At 36.9% G+C, this 15,613-nt stretch overlaps 2 protein-coding genes across 4 annotated transcripts; one reads left to right on the top strand and one right to left on the bottom strand.

Annotated features, from left to right (window-relative positions):
* The first annotated feature begins 2,638 nt into the window (after positions 1–2,638).
* Ip6k (Inositol hexakisphosphate kinase) lies at positions 2,639–8,444 on the top strand. Its single transcript, XM_025298083.1, has 5 exons — positions 2,639–4,394; positions 6,644–6,719; positions 6,858–7,014; positions 7,671–7,895; positions 8,043–8,444. The coding sequence occupies exons 1-5, from the start codon at positions 4,321–4,323 to the stop codon at positions 8,270–8,272; spliced, it is 762 nt and encodes a 253-aa protein (XP_025153868.1). The 5' UTR covers positions 2,639–4,320; the 3' UTR covers positions 8,273–8,444.
* Positions 8,445–8,684: 240 nt separating this feature from the next.
* On the bottom strand, positions 8,685–12,710 carry LOC105189354 (mini-chromosome maintenance complex-binding protein). Of its 3 annotated transcripts, XM_019844290.2 has the most exons (9): positions 12,647–12,710; positions 12,489–12,564; positions 11,959–12,233; positions 10,993–11,364; positions 10,530–10,855; positions 10,270–10,449; positions 9,928–10,171; positions 9,681–9,851; positions 8,685–9,547 (listed from the first exon to the last, which is right to left on the bottom strand). In XM_019844290.2, the coding sequence occupies exons 2-9, from the start codon at positions 12,493–12,495 to the stop codon at positions 9,356–9,358; spliced, it is 1,767 nt and encodes a 588-aa protein (XP_019699849.1). In that variant the 5' UTR covers positions 12,496–12,564; positions 12,647–12,710; the 3' UTR covers positions 8,685–9,355. The 3 variants fall into 3 exon arrangements, with proteins under 3 accessions (XP_019699849.1, XP_011149707.1, XP_011149706.1); XM_011151405.3 differs by having other exon boundaries at positions 12,489–12,706; XM_011151404.3 differs by lacking the exons at positions 12,489–12,564; positions 12,647–12,710 and having other exon boundaries at positions 11,959–12,243.
* Positions 12,711–15,613: the final 2,903 nt, after the last annotated feature.

Raw genomic sequence — 15,613 nt, 5'->3', positions numbered from 1 at the left:
CCATCAGGACTGATGATACCATGATGTGGACGCGTTAAATTATACAATAAAAGTGAATTCTATTCAATGACACATCTTGCCTCTCTCCTCTCTCTCTCTCTCTCTCTCCCTCTCTCTCTCTCTCTCTCTCTCTCTCTCTCTCTCTCACTCACTCACTCACTCACTCACTCTGTCTATATCTTTATCATGATATCGCATATTGATGACATGCGTCAAAAACTGTGGTGCAAGCTTTTGTAAAAATGTTTTACATGATTTTTCGATGAATCAATAATAAAATGGTGCAATAATAAAAAATTCAAATTAACACAAAGAAATACTGGTTAATTACAATACAACGTACAAATTATTCATTTGGACGAGCACATATTTATCAGTGGAAACGTAAACTCGGTAAAGGGATGAACGCGTATTAGCAATATATTAACGGTAATATTATAATGATACATTAATTAACGGCGTATTTATAACCTATTGGCGAGAGAAACTAATACTTCCGACTTGATAAACGGAATTTTTGACAAGTGTATGGCACATTAATCAACAATTAAATGCTTTACAATGCCCATTTCAACGCTAACAAATTTTGCGCTGACGATCAATAAGTCTCTCCAAGATTGTTTGCTCACGATATAAGCTCATACGTTTTAAATAATTGACATTCGTCAATTGAAGCTATTATTTCAACAGTCATTGACAATCAACAAATAGGCAATAATGGAGATATTCTTACGAAAAAATTCATATCATGTATAAGCGAATAAGGATACGAAGGACCGCAAAAATGTCGACTCGGCTTCTGCGGTTTCCCGCGGTTATCTCGCAGTTGAAAAAGCGATTAAAATCGCATCGAGCAGACGACGATCGGTCATACTTGCGCGTAGATATATATTTCGTTGCGCATTTCACGATGGTTTTATGGCTGCTCACAAACTCGCTTAGATTTATAGAAATACAGTTATACGACGATGACGACAGTATATGTATAACAGATATGAATCGGAAATCAATATTCTACGTACACTTACTCGCGCGCCACGGCTTTGTATAGGTCGTGGTACACGATGTGAAAACATGCACGAGAAATGCTTTCGAATAATGATATTCGATGAATATTCGTCGCAAATAATTGATGTATCTCCAAGCGAATACACTTTTCTAAGTTATATCGCGTAGCATTGACACACAGCAGCAAGAAGGAAACAAAAGCACACACAACATGACGTAACGAACAAAATATTACCTTACCTTTGTAATTTATCACACAATTTATCACAGAATTTATCACAGAACGCAGATAAAAGCTCAAAAATATATTCCGCACACGAACGTGTTCATTGATGAGAGATAAGAATGAAAATCTCTACGGGTGAATGAAGTTTATAAGTTGCTGAAAAAAGTCAGAGTTAACAACAAATGATAATTTAGATCGTTAAAAAAAATAACAAGATTCATGCTATTTGTGATAGCTTTATGTCGGTTACCAACTGTTAATTATTCTTATCGTACATCGATTATCAACTTTACGAGTCGGTCATTTACCAATCGTCCACTACTTGTCGTGTGTCAGTTATATACCGACATGTAACATAAATCGCCTTAGCAATCCTGAAATTAAGTTACGCCCACCAGATTCGACCTATTTATTAGTCGACAATAATGAATTGATGAATGAATGATAGAATAATGAATTTTTATGATGAACGTTTGTACGAAAAAAGAAGATGTGTAACATTCTCTCTTGTACTCTTTGTGCAAACATCGTGTATAAATCTTGCGTGATAATGTAGTAGTTAGAAGTAGTACAAATAATAAACTGATAAAATCAATGTATATCTTTCTTCTCATTGTTAACATAATATTTCACCAAGCCAATATTGTAAAGATATATATTTTTACTAAAAATTAAAATAATCTTATCGACTTTGCTACCTGACAATTATGAAGCAGATAGTAGCCACTATTTGATCGATCGTGACATGAATTGTTACGCAATTATTATGCGACTCATGATGAGAAATTGTTTGATTGCGCGTTGCTTCGGTAAATGATTTTCTACTACGTTAATTGTCCTTTCATATTTTATTGCTTAATGCAGTTTTTATGCAGTGCAATATACAATAGGTCGTCTGATAATATCGCTAACTATCATAATAATTGAACGAGTCAGTCCAGAGCATAGATATATGCTAGTCGAGAAACAGCTTTCGTGAGGAAAGACCGGTGCATTCAACCCCCCTTATATCGATTTTTTCACAGGGGGCAAGAGTTACTCAGGAGACCGTCGCTCGCTGCTTAAGTGTCCCGTAGTTACCGATGCAACGTGGAAGAAATAAGGAAGTGCGCGTTTCCATACTCGACGAACCAAACGACAATCATAAGCAATTTTCTTAAGAATAGCAACAACACAGACAACTAGTTGAAGCGCTAAAGAACATGTGCGAAAAAATCCATGTGTATGAATCTTGTGTTAATTTCCTTATCAAGTGATTTGTGATTTTATTAATAAATGAATTACGACATACCGATACGTCTTAATAGATGTATATATATTTCAATTAAAGATATATTAGATTCAACATGTGTATGTGTGTGTGTGTGTGTGTGTGTGTGCGTGTGTGTGTGTGTGTGAGAAAGTTTGAACATAATATCATAATCAAAACTATAGTAAAAAAGTAATCGGTATGTACCACAACTTTTTTTTTATATTTTCATATTAATTCCTCGTAAGATCTCGTTTTCGTTTCTTTGTTTCGTCTAGTTTCTTTACTTTATCCCACTAAAGAAAAGGAGAGAAGAAGAAAAACAGACTTTATCATCACTAGTGTTATGTTTTATACTGATTCATATTCTTCGATCGTCTTCCACTTCCTTGCTACATGTGAGTGTTTCGAGAAAGTATATTCGCGTATGAGCTACCGTAAATCGCTACATCAAGTGTACGCTAGAGAAATGAGCACAGGGTCAGGCACAAATATAGTTCATTGTTGCCGTAAACCGCCGCACACCGAATTGACGTTGGGAAGCAATCATCAAAGATTCACAACCGCGGACATTTACCAACTCTTCAATTCTCATTTTCTTGCGCTGTATCGTGTCGTAAGGGGGGGGGGGGTAAATTAATTATCGCTACATAAACCGCAACGTGATAACGCTCAAAAGTTGAGCGCAACATCGAGTCGCGGATCGAGTGCGCAAAGACGACTCGCAAAGACGATCACGAAGAAGGAGATAACCGGTAATACTAATGTATGGGAAAAAAGAGATTGGTCGCTTTTGGTCTGTTTTGTTTGACGCGAACAGAATCTCTGATTCTTGTTGAAACCAAATTCTTTTCAGTTCTAAGCGATACACGGAATAAGACTTCTCAGTTCGTGTAACTGAGTATCATGGACCAGACGAAAATTCGGTGAGAAGAAATGTGATATTCTTCGAATACGATTCGGAAACTCCGTCTCCTTCAAAACACGTTCGACTCAATTATTGTCACGTTAATTCAAGCAATCCTCTTTCCCCATGTGGCGGTGGGTGCCGAAGCCAAGGTATCCCACGCGATTGAAGGTGTTCACGCGCTAACGTACGAGTATGCCTGACTGTGAGCGTTGAATATCCCTCAATGTAAAGGGAGGCAAGAACGCTGTGCTTTGGAGGGGTGATTGTATAGTAGGGCACTCTGCATATATCTTCAGGTCGCGACTACACGCCGTTCTGTTCCACTGGGCGCGTCGCCGGCCGCGTGCGACAGCTTTCCGCTGATCACCGGCTGGAACCGATCGCTGGATTCCCTCGGCCCTCGATCGATTCTCGTGGCTTCATGGATCGCGAGCGGCAGCTAGCCGATCGCTAGCTCGAATCAGTGGTCATCTTCGATGTGCGGTCGTGCGAGATACGAAACGAAACGAGGTTGTACTGAATTCGACATAGTCTCGATTGATCTGCAGATCGGTGATCGTTCCTGCCATCGGAGATGGCACGCTGACCCAACCGCGATATAAACGGAACGCTCTGCTCGATCGAAATCAATATTGATCGATGGCGATCGGGACGGTTATGAACAATCGAACGAATGAAGAGCCCAAATGTGACAGATGAGCCGTAAGAAAGTGATCATCACGTGTGAAGAGAGTGATATTATATTCCGGTAAGATGTATATCTAATGAGCGAAAAAAGAAGAAAGAGAGGAAGAAGAAGCGAAAAGAAGAACCGAGACCGGAGGAGCGAATGAAACCATGAAATGATCTGCGTCTGGGACCTTAAAAAACGCTCTCGATAGTGCGACTCGACCGTGCGACTACACGTGATAAAGACTAACGAGAAAAATGGTGTTTGATCCAGCGTACGAGGAGCAGAAGAAGCAATTCTTCAAGCAAAATTATGGCGCCCATTTACCCGGGTAAGTGCATATGGATTCGATCCCATAAAATTAGTTTTATGCGTGTTTTATTGACGTGGCATCAGTGGCATCATCAATCGACTTTCTCTCTGATCAACCCGTCAATCTCTCTGATACAACCGGTGAGCAATGAGAAACCAGAACAGCGCAGAGTCTCATGATTACGTCGTTAGTACTAACTGAATACGCTACAATAGCTAATTGGATTTACAGCTCCTGTTATCACGAGCACTAAATGTCTCCTTAGTTTCACCTGTTGTTGCTGCGTAATGCGTGCAAATATATACGGTGTCTGATAAAAAAGGGAGCATGTGATTGCACATATCGCTCACGCGATGTGTGCAGCAACTCTTATCTTATTATTTACTCTCGTTAGACCGTTTTTTCAAGCGCACCGGCTTAAAACAGTTTTTATAATATCAAGATATAATTGGAGCAATCGAAAATTAACAAACACTTCGGCGATAGATATACTGACGAATATATGAGACACCTGGTATTCGCCTACACAAAAAAGAATCTAATTTCTATACATGTCGCTTCTTCGATAATAAAACGAACGCCTCTAACATAGTGGTAAAGAATTCATTATATAAGGATGCATAATGTCACGTTCACTTCACGACTACATTATTATGCATTTGCGGTATTTTACCGATCGCACAGAATATCGTACAGAAGAGAGAATCAAGGTGTCACAGTTCTAAGATTACCGCCACGTCAGTTTCGACAAACCAGATCGCCGAGTGATCCCCGGAAACATGCATCCCCCTCAAGTATTGACCTCGAAGTCATGCGAGAAATGAAACTGCTGGCACGGCGGTTGGTACCGTGCCAATTTACACCCCCACGTCCATGCGAGTCTATCACGCACAAAACTACCCTGCCTTCCGCGGCTGCTGGCGTATCACTTCGCGAACTATTTATCGTGATTTACTCTATCTCCTTGAGATATCGATCCGCGCAAGAAAAAGGAGGCGGATCGAAACTGGATCGAAAGCGAGAGGAGAGAGAGAGAGAGAGAGAGAGAGAGAGAGAGAGAGAGAGAGAGAGAGAGAATTTTCATTGACAATGATATGCGTTGATATTTTACGATTCACTGCTCGCTGTGCGATATGACTCTGTGCGTCCCTCTTATCGGCGAAGCGTATCGCACGAAACACAATGGCTTACTTTAAAAGCCGGCAAGAAAGCTGACGGTAGTCCAAAGCGATCAGTTAGATACTAGCGCGATATTTCGCCTCCCTGACACTGATCTTGCAATATGGACTCGCGGCAAGACGGCGCAACGACCCAGTTACGATTTATCTCACGGTAACGGCGACACGTGACAACTAACCGAATAGGAGTGATTTCGGCGATGCACGCCGTTGCTCATCCCACCGTGACCACCGCAAAGTGAAGGTTCTATTTACTGGGTCACCGGTAGTCCGCTTTTACGGTTCTGCGATTACCTTATTTAGGGATCGGCCATGATGTACCGGTCTGACAGCCGGACTCTCGCAGCCGATTAAGCCGATGCTCACAGTCGCTCACATCGTGTGAAAATCAACAGAGTTGACGAGAATAAAGCCGAAAGTACGATTCCGATACTCGAGAAATTTCCAAACGAGATATAGAACTGCAGATAGAACAACTGGATAGAGATAACTTCCTAATGAGAGGATGGATCAACTCTCAAAATAACACCCAAATGAGAGAAATAGACAGATAAATTCGACGATACATGTTTTTTTCTTCTTCTCTAATCGATGGTACACATGCAAATTCGTATTTCTCCCTCGTAAATTTTACTACATCTTATATCGACACAGTGAATAATTATACATAGACATAGGTCTATAACAAAGAGAAACCGTACCTGTATGTGTCGTACAATATAAATCTCGTGAATTAGATACGCTTCACCTAACAGGAAAGCGGCTATAACGCATTCGTATAATATAGGTCATAATTTAGCATGCCACACTGTGTTGTCCAATACGTTCCTTTGTATTTTGGTCATGGAACACTAAGCTGCAAATCGATCGACTTATACCGACGATCCGTTGTACTACACGCGCAACAGTGAAGACCAAATGGCGCGTCATCGTACGCATGTTAATGTAACGTCGCTCTCTTCTTAAGAATGAATCAAATCTTCCCATTCCACACACAAAAGATATTTATTACATTACATTGAAATTTGTCGTATTTTGCGATCTGACGCACTCTAACCTGGATTGAAACTGCAGGCACCTTGCTTTTAGGTACACCGGACATTGTCCAACACTCAAATTTCGCGTTGGGAAGAGGTTCGGTGCGAGCACGGAAGAGATAATGAAGGTATAAAAATGCCCATGGAACATAAAAATCGCTGTTTTCAGAAAAAAAAAAAAAAAGAACAACTATGAGGTAACGCGGGTAATAAAGTGCATGCATAAAAAAATCATGCATTTGCAAATATTGTATCATATATTACAGGAATTGTTGGAGAAGAAAATACTTAAGACTGGACCGTACAGCCCAAACTCCGGTAGAGAAGTTCAGTTGTTGAGTCCGCGGGACAAGGAAATTAAAAGAGATTGGAATAACGAGGCGAGACTTTACAAGGCACCTCCCTACATCCTAGGATATACCGGTAATATTCAGGATAATATTTGAAACTTCCTTCGGATATTCTTTCATCCATGAACAAGTGACTAAACTTCGAAGAATAAAGATCGTTGTGAAACGTCAAGAGTTACATTGCTACCGTCATAAAATATTCAATTTGAAGCTTAATTGCGATCGAATTATACGCCGCATGTTCGACAAATAATAACCTCAGATTCATTAATTTTTGTGTCACAAAACGATCAGTGTCACACAAAAGTGTGCGATAAAAAAAGAAAAGAAAAAAAAAGGAAAATACGAAGTAGCGATGAAAAATTCTGACATTAGAAACTGAGATTGCCTTGGCGCGACCTTCAGCATACGCGATTAGTGAGTACTAATTGACCAACTTAAATCGCCTGCAATTAGCAGTTTGCTCGGCGCGCGCAACAAAAACTCCACGTCTATATAAATGTTCTTTGAAAGTAATGATAAGCATAAAACATTGAAAGTAATGATAAGCATAAAACATTGCTAGCAGAAACAGATTATCTCTGATATGGTTGTGTTAAAAATATAGATATTAATAATAATGAAAAGTCGTTCAATTTGTGTGTCTGATAAAACAATTTCTAATGCGGCACATACCTCTTCCGAAATGATCGTTTGATTTGATGAAGCCAGTATTGCGCCTCTCTCCAGGATATATCCCGGGCTTCAGTAGCAAGTACGGGCTACCTTTCATGAGAGCCGTGGAAGTCGGCGCCAAGGAGTGGCACGAGGCGCAAATGAAGCTGCGAGCGCGGCGAGACGCGATGAGAGCCCATGCTGAACGAACAGATCCGAGAAACCTTCTATCCCGAGCAAGGGCAGACAATGTGAACATCGAAATCGATCACGGTCATGATGAAGACAGAAAGATCTTCGGTATTATCATCATACAGTCACGTTCCGGTTGTCCGCTAACTGCTTTCGATATAATATAGCCACTGCAACAGAATCACATCACTAGTCCAAAGAAAAGCTGTTGGCTTTATGACGTGACTGCATAAAATTTGTTCGTTGTCATTGCAGATTATCATGTCTCACCGGAAAGACCGCCGATTGTTGGTTACACAGGCCACATCCCGGGTGCGAGAGGAGAAGTCGCGCTGTCCAAGAGGTACGCTCAGGCCGCCAGGAAAGGGTTGGAACGCGTTCAAAGAGAACGTGAGGAGAGACTGAACAGAGCTAAAGACATGTCAGCCGTGCAGAGGGTCCTCGATAATGCGCATCTCGACGAGACGGGACACACACGAGCATAATTTACGTGTTTACTATGTATGTCGAACCTGATATTCTCTTAATCAACTTTAATTATACTGAGGGAAAAAATATCTAAGAAATACTCATTCAATAGATATTATCAACATAGTTACTTAAACTAATGTACATATTTTTGCTGTGAAAAATTTTGCTTATTTTTTTTAATTAGAAAATATATATTTCTATCTTGAAACCGTAACTGTTCATTCCATTTAAATAAAAAAAAAAAATTAAATTTAAGTATTTTATTAATACCTACTGAATATTTTTTTTATTCTTTATATATTTTTTCTCTTAGTATGCTTATAATAAAGAAAAGGAACGCGCTGTTCGCTGAAGGAATGTTCGCTGAACATGTCTAAATAGATCTTCGAACCATTATAGACTTTTGACTAATTTCGAAGTATGACAAACGAGAAAAAACAATTTAATTTATATTTTACACTAAATTGTTGTCTAACAATTCTTTTTAGGCAACAAACACGCAGATCAGACACTAGCGTATCTAATGCTCTCGTTCGTAAATGTAATCGTAAAAATAAATCTATGTAATGTACGTAAATTACTTAACATGCTTTGAGCTTCCAATGTTCACTAGGATTGTGCGCACACTAGCATCTATGTTTCGTACTTAACACAAAAGGAGTGTAAATTCTTGGAGATATTTCTACCGGAAATATCTTCAAAGAAACAGAGGAACATCGATACGCGTGCTACTTCCATTTCGGACGAAATGAACACAGACATACAAACAGACGTACGTCCCAGCTTCAGAATTTGTGAAACGGATCGTAGCCGATGTATAAACAGTCCAAACAACATTACACTTACAAGATACTCCTACTAGCGAACTCTTATATTTCGAGATATAAGTGTGTAACGATTGTCTGTATAAATAAAAATTGATCCGTCCTGCTTTATAATCACAATACAAATGTATAAAATGGTATAATTTTTTTTCTAATCGGTAATAAAATAGTTACAGAGATATTTAAACCAAATAAATATTTGCATTTTGCAGTGCAGTGCTTAAAATAGATTAGATGTTATGATAGCTTTCTTCTTTACTGCATCATCGACATTCATCCGCGCTGCGGAAGCCTACTCATTCTCTCAGTTTCTAATTGTACAGTTCTGTTCCAGCATTCTGTATCCAGTGTTGTTTTCCCATATGACATGGACATCAGTCTAGCGAAGACAATCAATGCGTGTAGATCGTCCGTATTTATATTCCTGTTTGAGCTTCGCATTTCTACAAAATAATTTTGAACGGCCTAAAACATAAATATAAAAAGAAAAAAATATAATATAAATGTAAAAATTGAAGAGTGTAATATTAATTGCGATATCTTCGAACTCATGCTAATTAGATCAAATAATATCAGGAACTAATGATACTTAACACACCTCCGTGATTTGTTCATCAAAAACGAATTCCATGTGCCTCAATACTTCCAAATATTGACGGATATTCGCTAATCGATCGTCTTCTTTTAAATATTGACACGCAGCTTCAAGAACCTGACTGTATAAATTTTCCGATTCTGCATCGACATTTAGAACAACTTGCATGGGACACTGCGGACAAATATTTCACTGCTTAATAGATTCACAGGTAAGATATAATATATTTTAAACACGAGAAAACATTTACCGGAACAAAAGATTTTACATCAGAGAAGATTAACATTGGAATATCCGTTTCGTAATCTACCGTGTAATACTTAAAGTCGTATTTCAATTTTTGAAATATAAGTAGATCGGAGAGCGCTTTGTAGTTTTCTTTACCAGTCACGGTGAGTTCACCGGCGGTTAAACCTGTCTCGTCCAACACCAGATGTGTGTTGTTGCTTAATTGAAGGATACCGCTTGTCAATCTGTTGCATTCATAATCTTTCCTACAAAAAGAAAAAGGACAAAAACGATGTAAAGTTATTTATCACATTACAAAGATGACTCCAATGATATACCTATACATGCAATGATACCAACTTACTTGGGAATCAAGGCTAGTTCGTTCAAATTTTCCAAAGTTATTTCTAAAAAATGACTTTTCTTAACAAATAACGTTAAAAAGTTGTACAATTCTTTCGGGAATGTCCTGAGTTTGCTGGACGGGAAATTTGTTATGTTTAATGGAAACGTGCCGAGACAAAAGTAATCTTTCCTGATATATCTGAAGAAAATTTTACAAAATAAAGTGTTCTGTATACGTGTAAACTTTAGAAAGGAAATATTCGAACAAAAAACACATACATGGTGGACAACAAGTGGCATATTAAATAATCTGCAGCTAAATGATCACCAAACAATAATTGACTCAATATTATGTGTAAATCGCCCCTGATGAGCTGTGCCTTTGATATAATTTCCGGAGCATTTGCGATTTCGAGTCTGTTAAGTTCTATTATCTTTACTGCGTGTAATCGAGGTACCAGAGAAGCTGGCGGATTATGAGTGTTTATTTCGGCCTCATTCATTTCGTTTTCTGAAGCATGAATTGTACTTAACATTGGATCTAATGATACAAAACCTACTATATCAACAACCTGGTTCAACTTCAAACTTGTCCCATCATAAATCTAAAAAGTAGAAATTAGAACATAATATTCTTTGCTAGACTTTCAATGAAAAAGAAAAAAGAAAAATAAATTCTCTTAAAATCTATAAGAAAAAGGAATGTATATATCGTCTGATATATTCTCCCTTAATATCATACCTTTACTATGCAAGCTTTTCCTCCATCGATTGGAATAGGAAAATTTAATATATGATCTTCTGAAACTATACTTTGAATTTTTGCACTATAATCATTGTCATCACTTATATTTATATCAGTAGTATCTGCCAGAGTTTTTTCTCTCTTTGGAGTTGGCTCTGAGCAATCCATTTCTTCTGTATCATTATCATCTTGATCAATTAGACTTCTTTTACCTATACTATTGTTGTGTATTGTACTCATATCAGACTGTTCTATACATGTATTTCTTTCCTTTGCCCACTGGTTTAGACCAGGTGTAGAAATTATAATATAAGTTTGTCTTTCTGAATTTTCATTCTTGTTGGACTCAAATAAAATTTCTTCATGTGGCTATGTGCAACAAAGTAGAGGTTAAGAATCTTGTATATAACAATGCCATATAAATTTTAAATTCCTGAGAATAAATGTATGCAATATCATACATGAGATAAACTATTCTTACAGTATCCCACACCTGTACTGCACGATTTTTATCTAGACCCTATATTATATCCAATTTGTTCATATCACAGAAACAAGGATAATGATATAAATATTCAAAATACAACTTATCAATTGTATCATTCGAAATACAATGCATAAGTAATATCGAATGTCTTATATCTAATATTTGTACAGGGTCAAAATAAATTATACTGAATATACAGAAGGAAAACTTTAAAATTTTGCAATTTCCATAAAATTTGTTTCTCTAGAAATAACCTAATAAAACTAGCAGTAATGATAGCAAGGTCAATTACATTTAAATTAAGAAAAAAGCAATTTTTAAAGAAACTACATAAATATACATATACACATACATATACACATATAAATATACACATAAGGAAGTATATAAGGAACTTTCAAAAATTTCTAAAACTTTCCTAAATCCTTATATATGTAAAAACAAGACTTAACATTAAAAAATATAGCATAACTTACCAAGCAATAAGCTATATCTGTATACATTCCACATCTAATACTGCCTTCTCCAGTTCTGATATTCTTTACTTCATATTGTTTAAAGTAATACTCAGGATCATACATATCTTGAACCATACCTTGGAATCGGACCAATTGCTTGTCTTTTATATTGTGTAGTTGAACATCATTTAATAAAGGTATTTCTCTCAATATATCAGAATTTTTTAAAATCTGCTGACAAGATGATTCATTTGTAATATAATATTCCGAAGTCCAATCCCTCAATTCAGTAGCTAAAATCATGTACCAAAAACAAAATGATAAACAGATAAACAATCATAACAATACATAAAATTTTTAAGATTCATTAGCTTTTATCCAATCGTTTATTGTACATTTTTATCTCTGATAAACCTCCTTCAATGCTCAAAAGTGCATTTATTTAATAACAAAATACACAAATTATAAAAAAATATAATTGAAAGTTCAAAATTTATTCAAATATTCATTCCAAATATTATGCATATATAAAATGCAATTATACATACCAGTCATTTTAGAAATAAAATATTTTAATATTTATCAGCACTTTCTTTCAGCTGGAATTCTTACTTTAAGTATTTTCTGTCAGAAATAGAAAATATCACTCTTTAACTTTCCCTTCTATTTTTAATGTTTATTTTTCACAGAAACAAAATTGTCATACCGTACAAACTAACAGAACATCCAAAGATAGCAGAGAGGAACAGGAGGGAAAGTATCGGCAGAGAGAAACATGAGAGCGGCCAACACGGCATTTTCGGCGACACCGACTTTCCGCACTGTGAAAGGGCGCCATCTGCATCCATTTTGAGAGGGGAACTACGATGCTACATCCACTTTTACGTCTTGGTGGTAAAATCTGCATGTGGTGGAAGTCCGTGCTACATCCACTTTCAGGCGGTTTATGTCCGTGCTGCAACCATAGTTACTATCTCTATGCCAGACAATGGGCCTGTTCGTTTTGTCTGCACTGCTGAACTGGTGCAACAAGTTGAAGTGAGAAAATCTACGTTTGTTTCACTTTAACTTAATGCACTAATTCAGCAGTGCAGACAAAACGAACAGGCCTTATGCCAGAAGGACTAAAAAGAGCGGCGGGGGGGGGAGCAGGAAAAATCAAAGTACATATTAAATATTAAATCCTCTACATACATGTTGCCGTATCAAAGTCTCCTGTATAATAAACGAATTGATACGTCTGGAGACGCATGATGTATCGTTGCTCGCGTCCCGTTCCCTTCGTCCTGCTTCTCAATTCAGCATCCCGTCCGCTCCGGACATTCGCTCGTGGCACTGACAATGGCCGTCGGTGAGCATTCGATCCGCTTGGAGGAGCACATGTTAATTAACGCGACGAGACTCCGATTATAAATATCCCGCGAGTCGACAAAATATTTAAAAAGATATTTAAAAAGATATTTAAAAAGATATTTGAAAAAAGATATTTTTTTTAAATATTGGGCACTATTAACAAACGTGTTAAATTTTTATAACACGATATAATTTTTACTTTTAAAAGTTTATGTAAATATATTATAAAAATATATGTTATGTACATAATATATATCTTAAAAAAGAAAATAATTTGAATTTGAGATTTCTAAAAATATTAAGTTAAGTATACAATAATCATATATATATATATGTTAGGTTTCTCAGTTGGCGCTACTGTTCTAATATATCACTTCTTTTGTGCAGTAGAAAAGTGTTGCAGAGTTTTATTATAGTTATAAGTTTTATTTGTAAAAACTTATGTACACATATAATATATAAAATAAAAAAAATAATTTGAGTTTGATACCTCTAAAAAGTACAAACAACAATACGTGTTGCGCTTGTACTTGGCGCCTTTTTTTACCTTTTTGTTTAAAAAGGTAAGTTTTATATAATATCAAATATACATACGTTTCACGTATAACGTAATTGACTTGGAGTACTCCGTGCCCACGGTGTTATTCATAGCGACGCATTCATACTTTCCCTGATCTGTTACATCGGATTCGATAATCCGCAAGGCATCTGAAACATAAAATGTGATATTCTCGAATAGCGTTCCTCTCCAGATTTTCTTGTCCAAAGAAAGATCAATGATGCGATCGCAGATCTCGTGTATGTCATGTCAATAGAGACAGTTTGAATTCGGCATAATATGATTCTTGGAACAGACGTAAATAAGTATTGTGAAGTTTAAAGCGAGTCTCTCACAGACATGCTTTGAAAACATGAGTTGTTTTCATTTTCAGCTAACGGACGACGCAGGCATCAACACTGATCGGCAAGGTCAGTGACTGATGGGGGGTAACCGTGCCTTCCCGATTGTTTGTTTTCGTACGCTTATATATGATTCCGTGATTGCGGAAAGGACATTGCGCCTCGGGCCGACGAACGACGCGCATATCGCGACGCAGAGTAGTACGAGTGTCGGTTAATACGCGTTTCTTTGTACAAATCTTACTTGCGCGAGTGTTAGAGCTAGAGTCAGTGTCGTCGCTAGTGCTACGATGGAGTATCCGGGGGTGCTGCGACGGAATAACCAGAAGGAGGACGTCGGATCGAGAAGTCAGGATGGAGAGAGGACTTGGAGCGCGCCGAGAGACGTGGACAGCGATACATCATGTATGGTATTCGAGGTACCTCGAGTCATTATTATTACGCAGGATTTTTCTGATTTTAACGGACCTTACTCGAAGTAAGGACATACCCGAGTCGAAATTAGATCGGCATTCATAGTTTATCATCTGAAAAATGATAAAATAGCTTGAGATTTGATTATTCGTTCACCTAATTTCACGTAACATGAGTTCTACTTTTCTTTTCTCATAAAATATGAATGTCTATTCAAGCAAGGTTGCTGAAGCAAGCTAAGGTTTATGAATACAAATTTTTAATTATGTTCTCAATAAAAAGTTGCACATAATTTAGAAAACTATGAATAATGATCTTAGAATCTGATATAAATTTTGCAAGTGTTGATTTTTATTCGTCTAATAATGCTCAGATTGCTGTTTTCGTTTAGAATCTGCTAGAATGTCCGTTTCTCATTCTTGTTTATCTTTCTTATTGTACCGAATCTGAATTAAAATCTCTATTAGTAAAACAGCATTATTAGACATAACCGTTGTCTTTGCCTTTGCAGCTTCAGCTCTTTTGAGAGCTACAATTCTCATCATTCTCATTAGAAAAAAGAAAAGAAAAAAAGAGAAGAAAAAAGGAAAAGGAACTTTAAGAATGATAAGAATAAAAAGTGTTTTCCATCTCCCCATTTCCTCCAATTCTTATATGATTATTTAATCCTTATATATTTATCTCACGCGAAGTTCTAAAAAAGGCAGTTCTATTTACGTTTTTATCTTTGTTCTCTTTCTTACGCTGTTAAGCGAATATATAATCAACATCAACAAAAATTGCTCATTTATTAATTAAGAATATAAGGATTAAGTACATATACATTATCGAGATAAACGAGTATTAAATAACTGCGGAATACGTTGCTGTTGAAGACTCATCATGGGCAAGACTACAAGAGTAGCAAGATGTAACGTTCAGGTAGGACAAAGTTTGTTCACTATTGCGCATCTAGATATTTTGCATTGATTTTTCAAATTGGATGCAATTTGCAGGATTAATGTAG

This window comes from Harpegnathos saltator, unplaced genomic scaffold (genome assembly GCF_003227715.2).
Source record: "Harpegnathos saltator strain DR-91 unplaced genomic scaffold, Hsal_v8.6 scaffold203, whole genome shotgun sequence".
Lineage (NCBI taxonomy): Eukaryota > Metazoa > Arthropoda > Insecta > Hymenoptera > Formicidae > Harpegnathos > Harpegnathos saltator.
The sequence above is the reverse complement of the archived record's forward strand: the minus strand, read 5'-3'. Positions and strand labels throughout refer to the sequence as shown.

Excerpts from the sequence above, each read along its gene's own strand:
- LOC105189354 (XM_011151404.3), bottom strand. The coding sequence starts at position 12,243 with ATGATTTTAGCTACTGAATTGAGGGATTGGACTTCGGAATATTATATT. Across the intron at positions 10,856-10,992 it reads GAAAAGCTTGCATAGTAAAG|ATTTATGATGGGACAAGTTT; the intron begins GTATGATATTAA and ends TCTACTTTTTAG. Across the intron at positions 10,172-10,269 it reads GAACTAGCCTTGATTCCCAA|GAAAGATTATGAATGCAACA; the intron begins GTAAGTTGGTAT and ends TTCTTTTTGTAG.
- Ip6k (XM_025298083.1), top strand. The coding sequence starts at position 4,321 with ATGGTGTTTGATCCAGCGTACGAGGAGCAGAAGAAGCAATTCTTCAAG. Across the intron at positions 6,720-6,857 it reads GCACGGAAGAGATAATGAAG|GAATTGTTGGAGAAGAAAAT; the intron begins GTATAAAAATGC and ends CATATATTACAG. Across the intron at positions 7,015-7,670 it reads CTACATCCTAGGATATACCG|GATATATCCCGGGCTTCAGT; the intron begins GTAATATTCAGG and ends GCCTCTCTCCAG.